Below are 21,521 nucleotides of genomic sequence, written 5' to 3' on the forward strand. Positions count from 1 at the left end.
AAAACATTAAGCTTCATGATTTTAAGAATTTTTAGGCTTCAATTATTTACTCAAATTTTGAATGAAACTACTTTTTAATTATGCATTTGACTCTTAGCAATTTATATTTTTATATTACAAATATTTTGTTCTCATTCATATTTAGCCCTTAATTCGATATTAGAATGCTATGTATTTCTGAAAATTTTTCTAAAGTTTAATAGCCAAATAAATAAAAATTTTAAATATTGTTTGTTGACTATCATAAATGCTTCCAAATGCCATGCTTGTTGATATAAATATGCCAATTGGTTGGAAATACAGGGACTTTGTAAAGGAATTGAAGTGCTTTAAATCCTGTAATATTTGATCTCAAATCTTAACATATTATCTTTAATGATTAAAAATATTCAAAAGATATTTATATTAAGCCAAACCATAACGGTTATTGAAATCTTGCAAATAAAGCAGAATGGATCATGGAAAAGTTTTGTATGTAGAAAAAAATTACAAACATTATCATTGTTTTTACCCTTTCGAAATAAAAATGCATTATAAGTTGTTCATTGAATAACCAATTCAATGCATTATAAGTTCAATTCATTGAATTGAATAACCAATAATCAATTGCATTGCACTTTATTTATATTTGAAAGGCATCTGTTAATATTTACTTTTATTATTATTTTCTAGATTCAGTATTTATCATTGTTTTTACCCTTTCAGAATAAAAATGCATTTTAAGTTAACATATTTTTGAAATTGGAAAATTTCTTTTGCAATCAGATATCATGTTTATATTAAAAAAAATTAATTGGATAATAATTCATTGAATTGAATAACCAATAATCAATTGCATTGCACTTTATTTATATTTGAAAGGCATCTGTTAATATTTACTTTTATTATTTTTTTCTAGATTCAGTATTGCAAGTGATGATGATAGACTATCTCGGTCTGATTCCTTTTCTCGGCATCGTAATAGTACTCGTGGTTCACCAAATTATCTAATCAAGAGTGTATTGGGTGGACTTCTTGTATTTGAATTGGGTTTGAATTATCCTTATGCTTATGGCCACCTGTACACTTTGGAGCGAAGGAGATTTAATTCATGCAGTCCTCGATCCCTTTTAGATAATCAAGTTAGATTATTTCTTTGATAAAATTCTAATATATGGATAACAATCCATGGATTAATTATAAGAATTACCAATGTAATTCATATATAACACCATTTTCAAAAATGTTTGTCATTAATAAGCTGTTTTTAGTTTCATGCAGTTTGATAACTTATTAGCTAATTAAAATTATCTTTAAACCATTGCCCACTCAAAGAATTTTGCTTATCAAATTACCTTTTTAATTATCCTGACATTTTTGAAAATATTGATTGAGAATGAAACTTCTTCAAAAGTCATTACCTGCTTGCAACAGTGATTCCCAAATGTTTTCAATTCTCTGAAACATTAGCGAATCCCGACTTTTGAAAACCATCCTTTGTAAAACTTAAACAATATTTCCTGCAATATTGTCAATTTTTGAATGAATTAAATAAAAATACACAACAAACATTTTAGGTCATAGTGAACAAATTCTAATAAATAAACTAATCAGTGGTATTGATAAGTTTGTTGATCCAAAAAAATTACTTTTAGATTAAAAGGATGCCTTTTAATTCTTTATATATGCTTTTGTCAATATATGTGAACACAAAATAAATTATTGATAAAACTCAATAGAAAATTTAAGTGAAATTGTAAAAATTATGTATCTTACCTAGAAATCCCTACTCGACGAGGCACCAAAGCATACAATTTGGAAAACACTACTCTAGAACTTTATTGGCTTTTAGCTGATCACATGATATGACATTTAATACATCATCAATAGTAATTTTCTTAATGTTTTCTTATTTTTATCTTACTAAAGTTAAAATTTATAATATATGATGGTATGATTTGTAATTCTAAAATTTATGATGAACTTGTATTGATTTGTACAGTCTCAACAACAATAAAATGGAATAATTCTGTAATTTTGTTGTTTATTATTGTACCTTCACAAAAATTGATATCAATGGAAATAATTCAAAAGAGGAGGTTTATTCCAATCAACAAACTAATTCATCAAATTAATTAATATGATTAATTATTGTTTTTAAATTTTTCGATAATTTGAAACAGAAATTATTCTATAATTCGATTTCCATTGACTTTTTTATGTGTGCATCAAGTTTTATTCCAAAATTTGTAATTGTTCATGCAATATACTTTATTTTATTTGAAGGAAACTCCACCCAAAAAAGTGTCAATCTATTAAAGGCCGTATATTTAGTAAATCTCAACTTGTTCATAGCAAAAACAAATGACTTTTCTTTCGTCTTTATTCACAAAAATTTCCAAATAATAATCTCCATGTTTCAGATTTATTCTTAATGTGATTATGATTTTTCATTTATAAATATTTTATAATTTTAATTTAAATGTTGAGGCATTTCCATTATTATTCAAATTAATTCATCATTCATTCTTTTTAGTTCATCCCATTCTGAGAAATCAACAGTCATCTTAATTTTTTATAACAAATGAAATATGTTGAACTATTTTTTTTTTAATTTTTTTGTATCACTGATTAGTAAGATGTAAATATCAAAGATATTTTAAGCAAATTTTTGAAATTGTTTCTGAATTTATTTTATTAAAAGGAGGGAATTGTATTTTCAGGCAGAATGATTGTTTTTCAAATAAAAGATTTGATAAGTTTCATAGATTTGTTTTATTGTAAAAAAATATGGCATGTATGATTTTTACATAGAGTTCTTACATAGAGACAACTGTACATGCATATTTGAATGAATGAATATTCTATTATACTGAATTGGTTATCAGTTTCATAAATAAAGCATGTTTTATGAAATATGCTCTCTATTCTATTTCTAATAGCTTTATTTGCTCCTTAGTTTGGGTCTTCATTTTTGGATGACATTGACAAAGTTATAATGGATATAAATCTTCATTCTTTTACATACGATTATCACCTACGTACCATTCATTCATATATTTCTGGAAGGCAGCTGATTTTTCGTCATGGTTATCATTTAACAAGTTTCCTTGATGATTTCATAAAATACTATCAGAAAGTGCCCACTGGTGCTCGTAATACAATTTTTACAGGTAAATAAAATATTAAAGATTTTTTTTAGAAATTATTTGTTTTTGTATTTATTTTTCATTTTATAATAAAAACATTATCTACTCTACTAATCTGGGATATTATTTCCTATGTTATTATTTAAACGGGTGTTTTTTTTTTTTTTGTAGCTGCTTTTTGTGTAATATATGCAATCAATCAAATTTCTGAATATTATAATGAGAAGATTGAACTATAAGACTAATATAAAAACATAGTTGGAAAATAATAATATAAAAACTTAGAATGTTAAAAGCATTAAATAAGCAATTCTTATTACTTTTTCAGTTATTTTCTGTTTACATTTGAAATAATTTATTTGAAATTTTAAGGACCATTATTTATCGTTTTGACAATCATTAATCTTTTTGTCTTGCTTTCATTTCATCATATGTCTAAAAAAAGCTGTAATCATTTAAAAATTATGAAATTCCGTTCTAAGATATTTTCTATCAAGATGTATTTAAATTTTTATTTTTTAAAGGTACACTGGCAGTACAAGATGTGAATATGTCTGGCGACCAGTTATATAATTATATAATAAGTCACAATAAATTGTATGGAATGACAGTATTGAGGATGGTTCCAGTTGTTTTTGATAGCAATTCAAGTATAGTAAGTATTGTTTGTTTAGTTACTATTTAAATAAGCACCTGAAAAATTATTCTTTAAAATGTGCTAAATTGTAGTTGTTTGATTTTTTTTTAACTTTTTCATTTTGCTTTACTTGTAATTTTAGCTATTGTTCTTTCTATAATTTTTCTATAAACTCTATTTAATGAACATTATATATTTGTGTAAATTTTTACCAGATACTTTTAAATATTGTTTATTAATTGAATGAACAATTTGATTTGTAAATAAAAGCATTTTATTAACTGTGATTAATTTCATCATTATTGATTGCTTTATTGTTAAATATTCTTGATTCATACATCTAGAAGAAAAAAAAAAATTAGATTAAACAATATTATGAAATTGCACTGTAAAAATTAGATTAATGACATTTAAAACATTCCATTTCTGTATCTTTTCTTATTATTTTCAAAATTTTGATACTAAATTTTAAAAATTCATTTTAGTACTACTTTATGTATCTGTAGTATACTACTAATTTTAAACTGGGTTGTATTTTTTCATTCAATTCTTCTAATTAGGCAAAAACACCTTTGGCTTTTTAATCATAATTATTATAAGAGAAGAAAAATGAAATGTTTATAAAACCTGTTACATTGTCTAATAAAATTTAATAAATGTAATGTTTATTATTGCTGTGGGTCATTATTATTATTGTATCGGTTAGTGATCTTAGAATATTGTAAAACATCCCAGAGTTCTTGTGCTTTCCTTGCTTAAAATATTGAAAAATTCTGAACTCAACTCTTGACAATAACAGACTATTAAGGATTAATGAATAATTGATAATATAAGAAAAAGTATTTATAAAAGTCATTGAATACAAATAAGATTTATAATTTATCTGAAAATCTTTGGAATTCATTTAAATTTGCAATTTTAAATGTCTTGAAAGTGAAACAAGGTTAAATAAGCAATTGAAAGGAGTTTTATATCAATAAAACTTTATTCATTTGAATAATTTTGCATTAATAAACTATTTGTGATTAATGAATTATAAAGCAAATGATTTAAATGTTGATAGTATGATTCACAACATACTGAAAATTGATATTTAAATTTTATTTCAAACCTTTCTGATCTTTAGTGATGTGTTATTCAAAGCAGTAGTTTACTTAATTGCATAATTTAACTATCTGTCTAGATAGATAGATTGTACATGTGTGATATTATTGTTACATTTTCATTATTTATCAAATTTTATATTTAAGCTTGCTAATTTGCAGGGGTTTTTTTTATTATTATTATTGTAACTGTTCTTACTTTTAAGTATGCATTTAATAAATAAAATTTACAGTTTCAACATGCTAATATAATTATAAATATAATTTTCATATAAATTAGTTATCCAGTATTTTGTTTTGTTTTACTAATAAATATTCATTTCAATCTTTGAAATTAAAAAATTCTTCTAAATAAGAACATGTTTCTTTTCTTTTTTCTTATTGTTATTATGAAATTAATTATAATCAGAAAATGTGTTACTACTGTTTTATAGGACACAGAATTTGCTCTTGTTGAGCTCAGCCAACAGATGGCTAAATATAAAGACAATAATGATGACACTTGTAAGATTGGTAGTTTTGATGTCGGTATCCTCATCAACCAGAACACTGCAGACTCTTCTGCCGAACCAAACTCTTTAGTTTTAAATTTTTATATCATTCTGACCAGTCAGAGAGATCTCTATCCAAAGCAGCTTTCTACTTGTGGTACACTTGGCTCCTTTCAAACTGTGAGGTTTGGCTCTTCATTGTCGAGTGGATTTTCTTCTCGAAAAACGAGCACAGTTTCATCAATTTTGGAGAGAGAAAAATTTGAATCAAGTGGTGAAGAATCTGTTCATTCCACCGATTCAGGGTAAGATAATTTGTCTTTGAAATTTAAATATATGTAGTTTCTAAGATTAAATTACCTATTTTGTAGTTTCATGTAAAACATTTATCAAGACAGCTAACCAGTTACACTTCATGAAAAATTTTACTGTTGAATTTCACTTGATTTTATCTCTGCATTGTAATGTTTCTCTCACATGGTAATTCACATTTCGGCCAGATGTAACGTCACCCATTTCCTCATACATAGTTAAGTGCCTACGGATCTCTAGATGTGGATCCTTTTCACTAGTAGTGTCATTGTGTCTGGTCATTTGTTGTATCCAGATAAAGGGCCTCAGATGTGTGTCTCGTCCATTCAAATAGGTCCATCATGTCTTCAAGGGAGAAGAACGTCAAAACATCCAGATAAACTTTTTTCCCTTGTGAAGAGATTCTTCAAATCTTCAAGAAACGATCAATCACCAGCAACCGTTATCATTAAGTGTCGAACTCAGGTAGTGTTAGCTGTGAATTGATTATAATTAGCATGTGTTCGGAAGGGCTCTACTACAAAAATGGATCGTTAACAAACATTTCCACGATCGACTGAAGACCGTTGAAGAAGTATTGCTAAGCAGCTATTGGATGATAAGGAACTCAAGTTCACCAATGAGAAAACCAGAGGTACCTGAGAAATCTGATGGAAATAAAATGCGGTTGTTGTTGTTTTAGAAAGAGGAGAGGAGAGCAATGAGAGGCATCGAATTGGGATGCGGAGAGACGTCGGTGTCCGAAGAAGTTGTTCCTGATTTTGACAGAAACTCTGTGTGATTCGCCGCACATAATGCCCGTACATAATGGTCCGTAACGACTGGAGTAACAATCTTCGTCTTGTGGATGTATAGTTCTTATTGTGTATTTTCTCACAAATCGCAAAACGAAAGTCATCATAGCTGATGACGCAATGGACATAACAACGCTGAACCGCAGACGCGGTAACATAAAAGAACAGGTAACAAAATTGAAAATGCTTTCCTGCATAAAGAGCTTACGATGCCGGAACTAAAGGCACAACTGGATATTGTGTTAAAGCTACAGGATAAATTTGAAGCTTTAAAAAACGATTACTACAATAAACTTTTCTGGCACCGAATTGTCGGAAGCAGAAGCAGCCATTGATTCTGTTGAAGACGATCTTCAAAAGTTAGAGGTAAATCTCAAAACCTCTTTAAATGAATTAGTGTATAATTCAGAATCATTAAAAACGCCTAATATTGATGGTTCTATGAAAAATTCTCATATTGTAAACAATGATCAGTCAAAAAGGGTTCCAATAAAGTTACTTAAAATTCCTCTTCCGATTTTTAGCGGGAAATTTTAAGGAATGGAATTTGTTTAAAACGCAGTTTGATAGTTTCATATATGAAAACCCTGATCTTTCTGAAAATGAAAAATTTTATTATTTACACAGTTCTTTAAAAGGAGAAGCTAAAATCATTGAAACTTCTGATGATGACTTTTCTTCGCTTTTTTAAAGCTCTAGAGCAAAGATACGAAAACAAAAGAGTTATTGTGGACTGTAGCAGCTATATCTTTATATTACTATCTTTGTTTTCGCTAGTTTGTCCTTTTAAAATTGGTAAAACCATTTTTTTTTTTTTTTTTTAGATAAAAAATATGTCGACGTGATGTAGTTTCGCTTCATTTTAATTTCAAATATAATCTGCATTAATCATTCCGGAAATATAATCCCTTGGATAACCGATCTTTATGAGCTCTAAGATAGGATTTCCATCATATCTTTAAAAAACAAACAAATTTTCTCAAAAATGGGCCTATTAAGGCGCATTTTCAAATCCCAATAGCGGAAGAAGATGAAAAAAACATCTATCATAGCGCCATTCGGCTTATATGAACGGCTTATTTAACGTTATGAGCTTCGGGTTAAGGAACGCCCCATCTACGTTTCATCAATGAAGTGTTTTTGGATTGAATTTTTTGCATAATTCAACACAAGATGAACATTCATAGCGCCTAAAAATAGTTTTCTCTCGTTTAAATAAATATGATCTTCGTATAAATCTTGGAAAGTCGATGTTTCGAGTGAATCAGTTAGAATTGTTAGGATAACTGATTACTACTAAAGGCTTGCAACCTCTTCCTGAAAGAGTAAGTGCCATCTTGAATTATAGGTTACCGGAAACTATTCATAAATTGCATACCTTCCTTGGTCTCATTAATTTCTATAGGCGATACATCAAAGATGCTGCCAAAAATCAAGCAAATCTTCATGAGCATTTAAAGGGTACCATGAAAAGCAATAAACGTACAATTCTGTGGACCGATGAAGCAAAAGAAAAATTTCAGCAGTGCAAAAAAGATCTAGCGAATGCTACATTATTAAGTTTTCCAAATCCTGACTCAACGTTAACTCTTTTCTGTGATGCTTCGCTGTTGGATCCGTGCTGCATTGGTTTGAAGGTGGCAGTTGGAAACCCTTAGTCTTCTTTTCTAAGAAGTTATATAATGCTCAGAAAGGATATAGTACTTACGACAGGGAACTGTTAGGAATCTAAATTTCAATCGAACAATTGAAGCATATTCTTGAAGGCAGACAATTTATAATTTACACTGATCAAAAACCTTTGACGTTTTCTTTTCAACAAAAGAACGGAAAAGCTTCTTCTAGACAATTACGTCATTTATAATACATCTCGGAATTTTCAACGGATATTCGTTACGTTGGCGGAAAAGAAAATATTGTCGCAGATTAAGGTGACCATTTTTTTTTAACCTGAAACCAGGACAATATGAATTTTGACCAGCCACGCCCAAATTTTATAAATTTTTATCAAAAATTCACCCAACGGCCAACATGCATACCTAAGTAAATAAAAAACTTATAAAAACTAAGTAAGAAAACGTACTTCTACATTTTTCACAATATACTTCACTAGGATCAATATTATTACTTTCTTTAATAAATGTATACTTTAATTTTAAATCATCATTAAATACGCACTTTCTTCCTTTTGTCGCCATGATAATAATAAGGTAGGTACATCACAGTAGTTAGTACATCAGACCACCACTGGCTTGTATGACGTCGTGGCGGTCCTGCTCATGCGACACCTGACGATATCACATGGAATTATCAGGGTTGCTAGTTCTAATTTTATTATTTTTATTTTATTACTTTTTTTGTTTTAATGTTTTCTAATCTAAAACCAGTACTTTTCGTGTACTGGTTTTGTTTAATGACTAACCAGGACTTATGCCCTGAAAACCAGTACTGTACTGGTAAAATCAGTACGAATGGTCACCTTATCGCAGATTCACTATCCAGGATAGAAGCTATCTCTGAAATAGATTATGATAAAATTCCAGAAACACAAATTGGTAATCAATGATCTTAACGAGCTACGCTTGAAACCATCTTTGATTTTCAAACAATATCCTCTGGATTCAGGAAAATTATTTTGGTGCAATATTTCAACTACAAAAATTCGACCATTTATACCTCAAGAATTTCGAATTCTAATTTTTCACAAAATTCATGGCTTAGCACACACCCTGGTGTGAAATCTAATGTTAAGCAAATATCTTCCAATTTATATGGTTCAGCATTCGGAAAGAAAATAGCACGGGTTAACATTAAAGGATAAAGAAATTCCTACTTTTGATCTGTGTTTGGAATTCCTAAAAAGAAGATGTTAAATTTTAGGCAGTATAATTAGTAACATTCCTGCGAAATCAAACTGTGAAAGATCAAAATCCCTTTTTATTAAATCTAATAAATCAAAGATGTGGGTTGCCTGTAAAACGCAGTCTCATTCATTGTATCACTGCGATAAATTTAAAACAATGAAATTATCAAATAGACTTGATTCGGTGTTTGTTTTAATTACTTTAGTGATTTTCATATTCTATCCTTTTGTAATTCAAAGACTTCATGTTTCGTCTGTAAGAAAAAACATTGCTTCATAATATTCTACCCCCGAAAATAATCCCAGTGCTGATTCAGACAGACTGGTGCCACCCGATGATACTTCACCGGAAGTTGTAAACAACTCAGAATTAATTGTTTCTTCAGAAAATGCTCCCTTTTCATTTCACACAAATGGAAATAAAATATTTTGATAAATGCTGCAGTAATTTATGTCAAAGATGCCACAGGTATTAAACGACCTTTTCCTGCGATTTTGGATAGTGCTTTCGAATCTTCCTTTATTAGTTAGAGTGCAGCAGATGCATTAGATTAATAAACATTCCGATTAGCGGTTTGAACGACTTAGCTATTAATGTAAAAAGAAAAATTTCGGCTCAAATATCAAGTAAGAAAAATGATTTGCAATGAAAAGTTGATTTATTGCTTTTTCCAAGAAGAATATTAATATTTCGCATTTGAGTATTCCTAGGAATGTAGTGCATCTTGCAGATCCAACATTTTCTATTCCTCCAAAGATAGACTTATTGGTAAGTGCAGAGTTATTCTTCGCATTCTTAGAGGAAGATAAAATTAAAATAAGAAATAACTTATTCCTACAATCTAGCTGTTTCGGTTATCTCGTTTCCGGTAGGATTTCTGACGATAATTTGGATGCTTCAACAAAACGTTGCTTTTTGTCTAGGGGCTTAGAAGCTCTAGACAAAAAGCAACGTTACTAAACTCTTACGAAAATTCTGGGAAATAGAGACAATTTCTGTATCTGGGAATTTGTTGAGTAAGGAGGAAGAGTGTTGTGAGCATCATTACAGAATAGCCCATAAACGTGATGAGACAGGCAAGTATATTGTCCAGATGCAAGTAAAGGATATTGAAAAGTTAGGAGAATCCAAAACTATTGCACTAAAAAGATTAGATCAACTTTGGGAAAGGCTTTCAAGGGATGAGGCAATGAAAAAGCTGTTTCAGGATTTCATGCAAGAGCACGTAGATCTCGCTTACATGGAGAAAGTGAATGATGTAACGTCATCCTGGCCTCTTCGCTACTACCTTCCATATCATGGAGTCTTTCGACCTGAAAAGACAACATAGCTTCGAGTTCTATTTAACGCCTCTTCTCCTACATCATCCGGCAGTAGTCTCAATAATCATCCTGTGAAAGGATTTGTCAAGGAAGAGATATTTGAAATCATGACAAGATTCAGAAAGCGTAAATTTGCTTTTACTGTGTACATTCAAAAGATGTATCGCAAGATACTGATAGATCCAGCACAGCGTAACCTGTTAAGAATTATTTGGAGGAAGTTAAGAATTATTTACATAGAGGATGCAGACCCAACTGAATATAGGCTCGAAACAGTGTCATGTGGCACAACCAGTGCTCCTTTCTTGGCAATACGAACTTTGAAACAGTTAGTTTTGAATAAATTGGCTTCAGATGTCATTCAGCAAGATACTTACATGGATGATATAGTTTCTGGAACATCAAGCTTAGATCAAGCAAAGGAACTTCAATCCTAGCTTCGAAACATGCTAAATGTTGGTGGGATGACTCTACACAAGTGGAATTCCGATTCAAATTAATTATGAATCAGTGGTGTATCTAGTTATCAGGAACATAAATTTTTCTCTACAACTGAACCATCAGTAAAAACATTAGGAATTGCATGGAAACCTACAGAGGATATTTTCATATTTAAGATGTCAATTCCTGAGAAGGCATCTTAAAACAAGATGTCTTCTGATGACAAAAAGAGATGTATTGATTGTGATAGCTAGGTTGTACGATCTCTTAGGTTTCATTGGACCTGTTATAACAAAAGCAAAAATATTTCTTCAAAAGTTATGGCAGCTTAAGATGAATTGGAATGATGAACTTCCTGAACCTCTTGGATCGCAATGGAAATATTTTGTGGATTCCTTGAAATTTATTGAAGAACTACATATCGAAAGATACATTTTTGCAGATGCTCTTAAGAAAACAGTCTTGGTCGGATTTGATGATGCTTCGCAAGATGCATATGGAGGTGTTGTCTATATGAAAAGTATAATAGACACCAACTCAGTCATGAAAATCGCCAGTATATCCAGAATAGCAACGATCAAAACAATTTCTATTCCACGTTTGGAGTTGTCAGCTTGTCTTCTACTATCGCAATTGGTGAAAAGGATAATTAATGCTCTCATGGTGGAGATGTCATTCTTCATACAGACTCTACTATAGCTCTTGCATGGATTAATATCCCTCAAGACCTTCGTCGACAACAGATTGTCCCAAATCCAGCAGTTATCCAAGAATTTCCAGTGACAGCATATCCCATCAGAATGCTATCCTGCAGACTTCATTTTTCGTGGATTGGATGCGAAGACATTTGCAACTATCGAACTGTGGTGGAAGGGTTCAGATTTTGAGAACTTAAGTGCAGTTACTTCTGATAATTTACAAGTGTCCAGTCTTGAGACTGGCAAGTGCTATAATGAAGAACTTAAACGTGTTTCAGAATTAGCTTTGAATTTAAATATTGACTCTAACTTTGTTGATAAATTGTTTAATCTTACAAATAATTTTCATGAACTAATTAGAATTCTAGCCTTTATATTTAGTTTCGTTAGTAATTGCAAAGCTCCCGTAAAACTGAAAATTTTCTTATAAAGCATTTTAAGGTAAGGTATTTTTCACCAGAGATGTCTGCTCTAAAAAGAGGATTTTCAATTCCTCATTCAAGTAAGTTAAATTTTCTTAATTCCTTTATTGATAAGGATGGTTTGTTAAGGGTAGGATGTAGAATTTCCCATTCTAATGTAAGTTTAAGTCAAAAACACCCAATAGTTTTGCCTGCTGGCAATAAGTTAGTCAAACTCATATTTGAGTATTATCACAAGAGATGTAAAATATCTTCAATAATTACTATGGTAGTGATATGAGAGAACACTTTAGTTGCGAATATTTACATAAAAAGTTTTGAAAGCATATTTACATCCAGAAAACGAAATCTGAATCGATTGCAGTGGAGTTGAGTTGCAACTGGTATGACGCTTACATAATCTCCCACTTTGCAATTTTATAGAGTACTTGAAATCGCAACAAAAGTTATAATCTGAGTCTAATGGGAATTTTAAAACGTCGACCAGCTTTAGTAACAACATCAGAAGCTACTTTGGTTATATAATCATCATCTTCACTGGAATCTTCATCTGAAATTAGTGGAGTTTCAGGAAGTTGAGTGTTTGTATCTTCATCCTTTTGCTGAGCAATGAATAGTAATTTTTCAGAATTAATGATTTCCAATGAATAAAGTCTCTGGAATGGTCTTAATTTTCCCCTTCAGCTGTTTCTTACTCTGGCGACTCTTGAATCTCCATCTGTTTCAGGGAGGACTTCAGTTACAATTTCTAAGGGCCAGTGAAGGCGTTTTCCATCAGTTTCGAGGAGAATTTTGTCTCTCCTTTGTGAATTATGTCCTGTGGTATTTATAGGGCTGTTCGTCTAACTCAAGATGAACAGCCCTATAAATAGCACAGGTAAAAAGGACAATCCATGTCTTTTCTCCAGAACGGAAAAACAATGGGCCTGCCAAATCAATCTGTGTGACTTCAAATGCTGCAGCAACTTTTATTCTATTTTTAGGAAGAGGTGCTAAAGGTAGCTCCGTAGATTTGGCTTTAAATCTTTTGCAAGTAATACAACGAGAGCTTACTCGTTTTGCTATTTTATTGACAGAAATAATCCAGTAATTTTACGTCAAATTAGAAATGAGAGTTCGAACTCCGGCATGCTGCAACTCACAATGTTTCTGGTGTATCAATCGACGAATTATTTCATGGTTACCCGACAACAATATTGGGCACTTACAATTCTCTTCTTCGTCTCCCAGTATGAGCTTAGTTCTAACTTTAAGAACGTCGGTATCATTTTTGAAAGTTTGCATATTTTTTAATGCTTTCATCTTGCTTCCTGCAAAACTCCTTTTGAATTAGCTTTAGCAAGCAGTTTTTAGCTGATTGGACTTCTTCATAGGTTAGTTCGGTTTCCTTACATTTTTCTTTAAGGCGACAGTTTTTAAACGTAGTATCCACGCCAGCATTCTTAAAATCTTCGTATGTTTCGAGAAATAAAGTAGATTGTCAGCAAAGTTAACCGATTCATGCTCCACATTACTGACTATAGTTTTCCTTTTCTCTGATTCAACTAAATTTTCATCAATAATTTGTTTTTCATTCAAAGGCCAAAATTCTTGTGACTTTGATAACCATTCTGGACCTTCCCACCACTTGTTGAATAAACTCTTTGCATCACAACCTCTTCAAGGAAGGTCTGCTGGATTCATATGACCTGGCACGAAATGCCAGTTATCAGAATTGGTATATTTTTTTTATTTCAGTTATCCTGTTTCTTACAAATGTATTCCAAGAACTATCCCGTTTAATCCAAGTTAAGACAACAGTCGAGTCAGTCCAAAAGTATACTTCATTAAATTTTACCTCAAGTCCATCTGTCACCTGGCAATATAATCGGGATAATATAAGAGATCCCAACAGTTCTAATCGAGGAATTGTAATTTTCTTTGTTGGTGACACTCTTGATTTACTGGCTACTAATTGAACTGAAACTTTCCCGTTATATTCAGCACGTAAAAAAATACATGCGGTATAAGAGACTTCATTGGCGTCACTGAAACAGTGAAGACTTCTCTGATAATCTTAAAAGGGATTTGAAATGAGTCTTATTGGAATTTTGCAATCTTTTAGCAGATTTACATGTTTGTACCAGGCTAAAGATTCATTCATACATCTGGTGGAAGCACATCATCCCAATTAATTTTTCTTTTCCATGTTATTTGTGTAATGATCTTTGGAATTAGAGTAGTTGGACTCGTAAATCCTGTTGGTTCGTAAATTCGTTGAGTAATAGATAATAATGTTCGTTTAGTTATATTTTCTTCTGAAATTTTAATACCACTGTTACAAGAAAGTTCATCGTTTTCAGTATTCCAGGAAGGTCCTAGTATTGGAATATATCTCTTTTGTGTTTTCTCTACAATTTTTTCAGAAGTAATCCAACTTCGTAAATCAAATTTGGCTGCAGACAATTCTTTAGCTTCAGAAATAAATTTGGCTGCCTCTTTCCTAGTTTCTAAACTAGTTATGCAATTATCTACATAAAAAGATTTTTGAAGTTGACGAGCTGTTTCCTTCCTAACATGTGGGACATTCTTTAGATGATGAGCTATCGTTGCGTCAAGTAAAAATAGGCTAGGAGAAGCACCAAATACCACGCGGCAATGCCTCAGGGCGATCAATTCCTCTTGTCTTGAAAAATCTTTCCACTATAAAAACTTAAACTATTCTCTATCCTTTGGGTTCAGGCTGATTTGTAAGAAGGCCTTTTTAATATCTGATGTTATTCCGATAGCATTTTTTGCATTATCAATTTTGGTACTAATTCTAATAAATTGGACCCTTTTCTAAGCAATTTCCTTTAGAGTCTTTTACAGAGGCGAATCTTTGTATTTGTATCTCCAGTCTTTATTACAGGATGATGAGGTAAATAGTGTCCTTTATTCTTATTTCCATCTACAATTTCAATAATTCCCTCTCGAATCCACTCATTAAACACATCATCATATTCGTTTAAATGTTCTGATCGAATAAGATTTTTTGTAGTTGATATCAAACGCTTAGTGGCTAATTCTTTGTTGATTTATAACTCTGGATATCCACTTTTTCACGGCAAACATACCTCATATCTCGTCATTTCTTTTAATAGTTTTACGGAAAAATTCAACTGTATCTTCATCGGCTGCCTGCCTTGATTTAATTTCTAGAGGATCTGGTATACCGATGGCATCTAGGCTCCATAATTCCGCCAAATCTAAATTGGCAGCATAAATAATATTTTCCAAAGATTTTGACTGTTTCGTTTGTTTACCTTGAAGTGTCCATCCGAGTTTTGTTTTTATGGCTACTAAATTTTTATCAATGGTTTCAGTTGATCCTGTCAGTAATGCACCAAAATGATCTGCTCCTATTAATAAATGTTACACATATTATGGGGTTTTTGTTTAGTTTCACTGCCCTCCAAAAGTCCATGACTTAACATTTCTTGATCTACTGGTTCCAATCCTAGTTTATCCACAATATCCTTTTTTATGAAAGATCTCTGAACACCGGTATCGAATAGTCCTCAGATAATTATTGATCTGTCTTTATTGATGATTTTCACCAATACAGTTAACAATAATGTAGATGAATTCCTTGGTGACGAGAATCTTTGTATCTAATTCAGGTGATAGATTTTGTTTTGTTTGATTTATATTTGGACACATAATACTATGATGTTTTTTCTTGCATATAATGCACTTCAAACAGGTCCTACAAATCTTCGAATTATGACCTGTTTTCAAACAAATAAAGCACGCACCTTTCTTCTTTAATATTTCTTTTTTCACTTCCAGTTACATATCAACATATCAGGAGCTTTAAAACCGTCTGTTGTATTATGAAATGACTTATTACAAAATATGCATTGCTTGTCATTTTTTTATCAGCTCTTTTCTTATCACTAGATACAATGCAAGCTGCCGTAGGAATTTTATCTTTCGGTTTAATTCTTTGGAACTCTTGATCTTTCACAAAATCGGATCGAGCAAGTTGTAATCTCTCATCACTTTCGACTTCCGATCGAAGAAATTCTAACAAGTTTCCCAAAATATTCGGCTTGACTTTATTTTCAAATCTGCTACGTGTTCGTTCACACTCTTTTATAAGATCTTCTGGAAGAGCTGACTCTACTAATGGATACATCATTACTTCTTACTTTTCAGATGTCACTCCTAATGTCTCTAATGCTCTTAACTTGGTTTCTAATTTATCATAAAGAGCACGTAAAGTGAAATTTTCTCCATTCTTTGCTTGCATTAAAACAAGATTCAAAAGTTCAAGCGAACATAAATTTGGATCAACAACTCATCTTTAGCAAAACGCGATTTCAATTGTTCAATAGCTTTATTATAATTTGCGCTCGACGGCGGAAAACTTTCTGCTAAATCTCTTGCCGATGAACCAATTTCCTTCGCTTGCAAAAGATATTGAAATTTTTCATCCGAATCAATACTATCATCATCGTGAATTTTTTTTTTTTTTTTTTTTTTTTTTTTTTGAATTGTCCCCAGAATCCGAGCCAGTTCTTTGTATCGCCGTCAAAATGTTTTAATTCTAACTTGGGAAGGCAAAAAGTTCGTTTTGTTTCATTTAATACACCGGAAGTATCACTATTTTCTACTATTGTAGCCAAAACAAAACCGTCTTTCGTTTTCATAGCAATCCACTGATCGCGATAATTTTCCACTGTGTCAAGGTCATTAGAAAATTCTTCTTCTTCAATATTTCCCATTTCAGACCATTTTACACTAATTTTTTCATCTAATTCAAGTAACCTTTCAGCTTTATCACTTAAAATATTAAATACCGGTGTCAATTCAATTTTACTTACCTGTTCCGTTTTCACAGCATTTTCAACTTCTTTCAACGATTTTGTAAATAATCGTCTGAGTTGTGTTCTCTCCCGTTTTAAACTATCCATTGTCTTGTCGCGGACGCCAATTTGTAACAATATCTTCAATGATTACTATGGATGTGATATGAGAGAACACTTTAAATGCGAATATTTACATAGAAAATTTCGAAAGCATATTTACATCGAGAAAACGAAATCTGAATTAATTACATTGGAGTAGAGTTGAGTTGAGTTGCAACTGGTATGACGCTTACAAGAGAGATTTCCATGTGGGTCAACAAGCCCTATTAAATACTGTTCTTATGAAATATTGACTTCTGAATGGCAGAAGCATATCACGAAAAGTCGTCCATGTGTGTGTAGAATGCTTCAAAAGGAACCCAGTTATCGCCAATCAGATTATGAGAGAGCTTCTTCCTGAAAGAGTGACTCCCAATTCACCCTTTTTAAACGCAAGACTTGACTTATGTGATCCGTTTCTAATCTGTACATAATAATAATAATAAAAAAAAATGAAGTCTCCTGAAAGCGTCTGTATATTTCAACCAGAAAAACTCGAGAAATAATTAATTGATATTGGAGATATTTGTACCATTTTGTAGGGCATTTATTGGGGAATGGTTTAGTATATTGAAGTCATATCAAAATTAAAAAAGGAGTTTTATAATTGCGATTTTAATTATTTTTCTACTACGATTCACACATGTGCGAAAACTTCAAATTGCGCATGCGCAAATAGCAAGAGCTGTGGTATGCATATACGATACATTTCTTTGCTTACGTCTGATTTTAAACAGCTATTCAAAACTCATTATGCCCCAAAAATTAACTGATATTGGAGATATTTGTACCATTTACTAGGGCATTTATTGAGAAAGGTTTTATTATATTGAAATCATATAAAAAAAAGGAGTTTTAAAAATTGCGATTTTAATTATTTCAAGGGCAAACGTTTCACACAGCTGGAATTGATTTAAGCGAAGAATGTTTTTCTCCTGTATAACTTTATGTGGCACTTTCTAGAGTTGCATCCAAACAAAATCTTTTTGCCTTGGCATCAGGAGGAAAAACAACTAATATAGTTTACAAAGAAATATTACGAAACAAGCTGAATTTTATTTTCATATCAAATTATACAGAGTTTATAAACAAGTGTGGAACAGTGGGTACAATGAGTTATTTTTAAATTTCAAAACAGTTTTTCTATTGTATATTTTTAGTGTATTGTTTTTTCTATGGACATATATTTTTACCTTTTTAACAGTCTAAATATTTCGAAACAGCTTTGATATGCAGTCATTTTCGCCAAAAAAAATAATTTATCGCCAAATTTTAGAGGAATGACAGAATGTGGCGCGAACGGTAGCAAAAGCGTCATCGAAAAGTCGCCAACCTCCCAAATGACTGTATATTAAAGTTTAATCAATATTTATGAATGTGTGCAGTAAAAAATGGTTTTGTAGTTATTTTTGATTATTTCTAAATATATTTTTATGTTTGATGCTGCGTGACATGCCCATGTCATATCGGGTGTAGGTGGACTTAAGTTTAAAGCTAGTTTTTCATCTTGGGCGTTATGCCACGGGCAACGCTGTGCGGGTACTGCTAGTAAAATATAAGGAGCAGAGAAAAGGTACATTTCAGAAAATCTATGTAGTCATATTTGTCTGTATGGCAACTAGAGCAGTTCCGATTTAACGTCAGAAGCTCTGATTTCCACGTTAAAGTGATTCTTTACACGTCGTGGTAATAGTTAAATTCTTTTTAGCGACAATGCTACGAATCTCACAGGTGCTCCAGTAGAACTAAAGCATCTACATAAACTGGTATAAAATATACATTGCAAGCCTGTTAGCTTCAGAAGGTATTAGGTGGAAATTTCTGCCGCCCAGGGCACCTGACTTTGGTGGCTTTGAGAGGCTGGTGTGAAATCCTTTAAATATCATTTGAAAAGAGTGGTAGGCGTCTTTAAGATAACGGTAGAAAATTTTTTAACTGCTATAGTTCAGATTCAGGGCATCCTTAATTCACTACCTGTCACCCCCCCCCCCTTTATCAACTGATACAGATGATTTTCAAGTATTAACTCCAGGCCGTTTCCTGATAGGAAAATCTATCAATTGTATTCCTGAACCTGACATAACTGACAAAGGCCTTCTTAACTGATGGCAAAAATTAGTTCACACCATATGGAAACGCTGGCAAAACAGCTACTTGAGTCATTATATCTTACTTCTTTCAAATTCAAGTACAGTAACGTAACAAATGGTTGTTTAAACAACCAAATATAATTCCTGGTACGATGGTTTTAATTAAAGACTTACAACTCCCCACCTGTCATTGGTCTTTGAGTGGGATTACAGAGACTATTCCTGGCCCTGTTGGAAACATCCGAGTTGTAAATGAACGCACGTCAAAGGGCAGTTTCAGAAGATCCATTTCAAATATTAGTATTGTACCAATTTTAGATAATTTTATGTCTCCTGTAAAATGATTAATTGCATTCAAGTGTTAATTGTGATTTTTTATGCAGTTTTCAATTTGTTTAATTTTCCTTATAACATTGTATTGATTAATGTATGTTATTTTGTATTTTCTGTAACATTTAAAACAAATCAATTGTTTCAATGCCGGGTGGGATGTTTCTTAGTGTGTGTTTAAATCGCCTTGTGGACGGAACTCTCCGCCAATTGGCTGGCTTTTTTGTGACGCTCTCGGCAACGAGAGTGGAGTAGTCTTAAACGCTGTAACACATAACGCTTCGCCATAAAACTATTTCAAGAAAACGCAGTCCACTTATTATGCTTATGATTAAGCACGCCCACACAACAACTACACGCAGATCGACCGTAACTTACGTTGTTGTCGTTGGAGAGGAAACAGCTATAGAAAGGGAATGTAGGACAAGTGAAGCATCAATTGCAATGTGCTTCCTGCGAAGAAAGGGCAGTAAACGTGATTTAACTGAGTTTGAATACCGGACGATTGTAGACGCTCAAAACGTCAGAACCACTATCCACAAAACGGCTTTTCTTGTGAAGTGTTCGAGAGCAGCAGTTATTGATATTTTCAGAGAGTGATTACCAAGAAGAAAACCGGTCCTAATGTCTTTGTGATTGTCACAGGCTCGATCTGAAAGAAAAATTGTTAGAGTCGTCCAATCCAGTGGAAGAGCTACATGGCGTCAAATTGCTGTGTATATATTAATCAAACAGCAACTGCGAAGATCACCGAATGGACTATATTCGCCACACATTACATTGTATAGGCTATGAAAATCGACTACCTATTCGGAAGCTATACTATCTCCGCCTTGAACGTCTCTAATTCGCGCAGAAGCACGAGGATTGGATAATAGATGACTGAAAAGGGTCATGTGGTCCGATGAATTGTGTTTTCAATCACACCCTGTAGTTGGCAGGGAAGAATATGGTGAAAACATTATTCAAACACAAAATCATGGATCTCAACTGCATTGCTACAACACTTCAAACCGTTGCAGGCAATATTATAGTTTGGTGGAAAGTCTTCTTGATATTGCATAGGGCCTTTCATTACTGTAGAAGAAAATGTTTGAATGTCCAAGGATATTTGAGTGTTATCATAGATTAAGTACATCCTGCTATGTTTACGATGTTCCTTGCTAGGGATGGATATTTTCAGCAGGATTCATTACCATCATAGTTGTTTATGTGATTTTATTATTTGTAATTTTTGTATTTATTTAATTATTTTATTTATATTTTTATTCTTTGTATACTTATTCACATAGTAAAAATTAATACTGAACATAGATGGCGCAATAGACTCTAAACCATATGTATGTTTGAAATGTGAGGGAAACGCACTTAAGCTTCTTTATTGTAAACACTTCTGCCTGAGAGTTGGTGTGAAACTGGTGCAAGCAGGCACAGCACCGCTCGCTCTTTTGTTTGCGGCAAAAGGAATTATTCGTTCGCTCTTTGTTAGCGGCAATTTCTACATTTAAATGTATATATTATGTGTTTCCTTATATATGTGTGATCATTGTCCATGTGTGTTGTTATATGTGTGTCTGTGTGTGCGAAAATAAATAAGAAAAAAACAAGAAAGCATCTTTCCTTGCATTAAATGCACACACCCAGCTACAATAGTTGACATTGCCCGCAGGAGATTTGAAGAACATGTTGAGACTTTACATTTCTTAATTGGCCTATACAATCACCAGATCGCAATTCGATTCAGAATCTGTGTGATGAGATTAAATGGGGCATCAGCCAGCTGGATCCATTACCGTCAAATCTTAAAGAAATGGAAGGTGCAGTTCATTGGATATGATCTTAGATTCCTCATACCACTTACCAACATCTTATGTAGTGCATGCTGAGAAGATTCCATGCAGTATTAAAGATGAAAATTGATCATACTTTGTATTGAAAGGATGGTCATAATAATTTTA

At 32.0% G+C, this 21,521-nt stretch overlaps 1 protein-coding gene across 1 annotated transcript in view; it reads left to right on the forward strand.

Moving 5' to 3' along the window:
• LOC129961899 (KICSTOR complex protein SZT2-like) overlaps nt 1-21,521 on the forward strand; it is a 138,000-nt gene that overhangs the window by 104,427 nt on the left and 12,052 nt on the right. Inside the window, exons 56-59 of the mRNA XM_056075527.1 lie at nt 899-1,121; nt 2,939-3,152; nt 3,653-3,783; nt 5,303-5,664. Coding sequence (XP_055931502.1) covers nt 899-1,121; nt 2,939-3,152; nt 3,653-3,783; nt 5,303-5,664 — 930 coding nt within the window. The remainder of the gene's footprint in view (nt 1-898; nt 1,122-2,938; nt 3,153-3,652; nt 3,784-5,302; nt 5,665-21,521) is intronic.

Source organism: Argiope bruennichi, chromosome 2 (genome assembly GCF_947563725.1).
Source record: "Argiope bruennichi chromosome 2, qqArgBrue1.1, whole genome shotgun sequence".
NCBI lineage: Eukaryota > Metazoa > Arthropoda > Arachnida > Araneae > Araneidae > Argiope > Argiope bruennichi.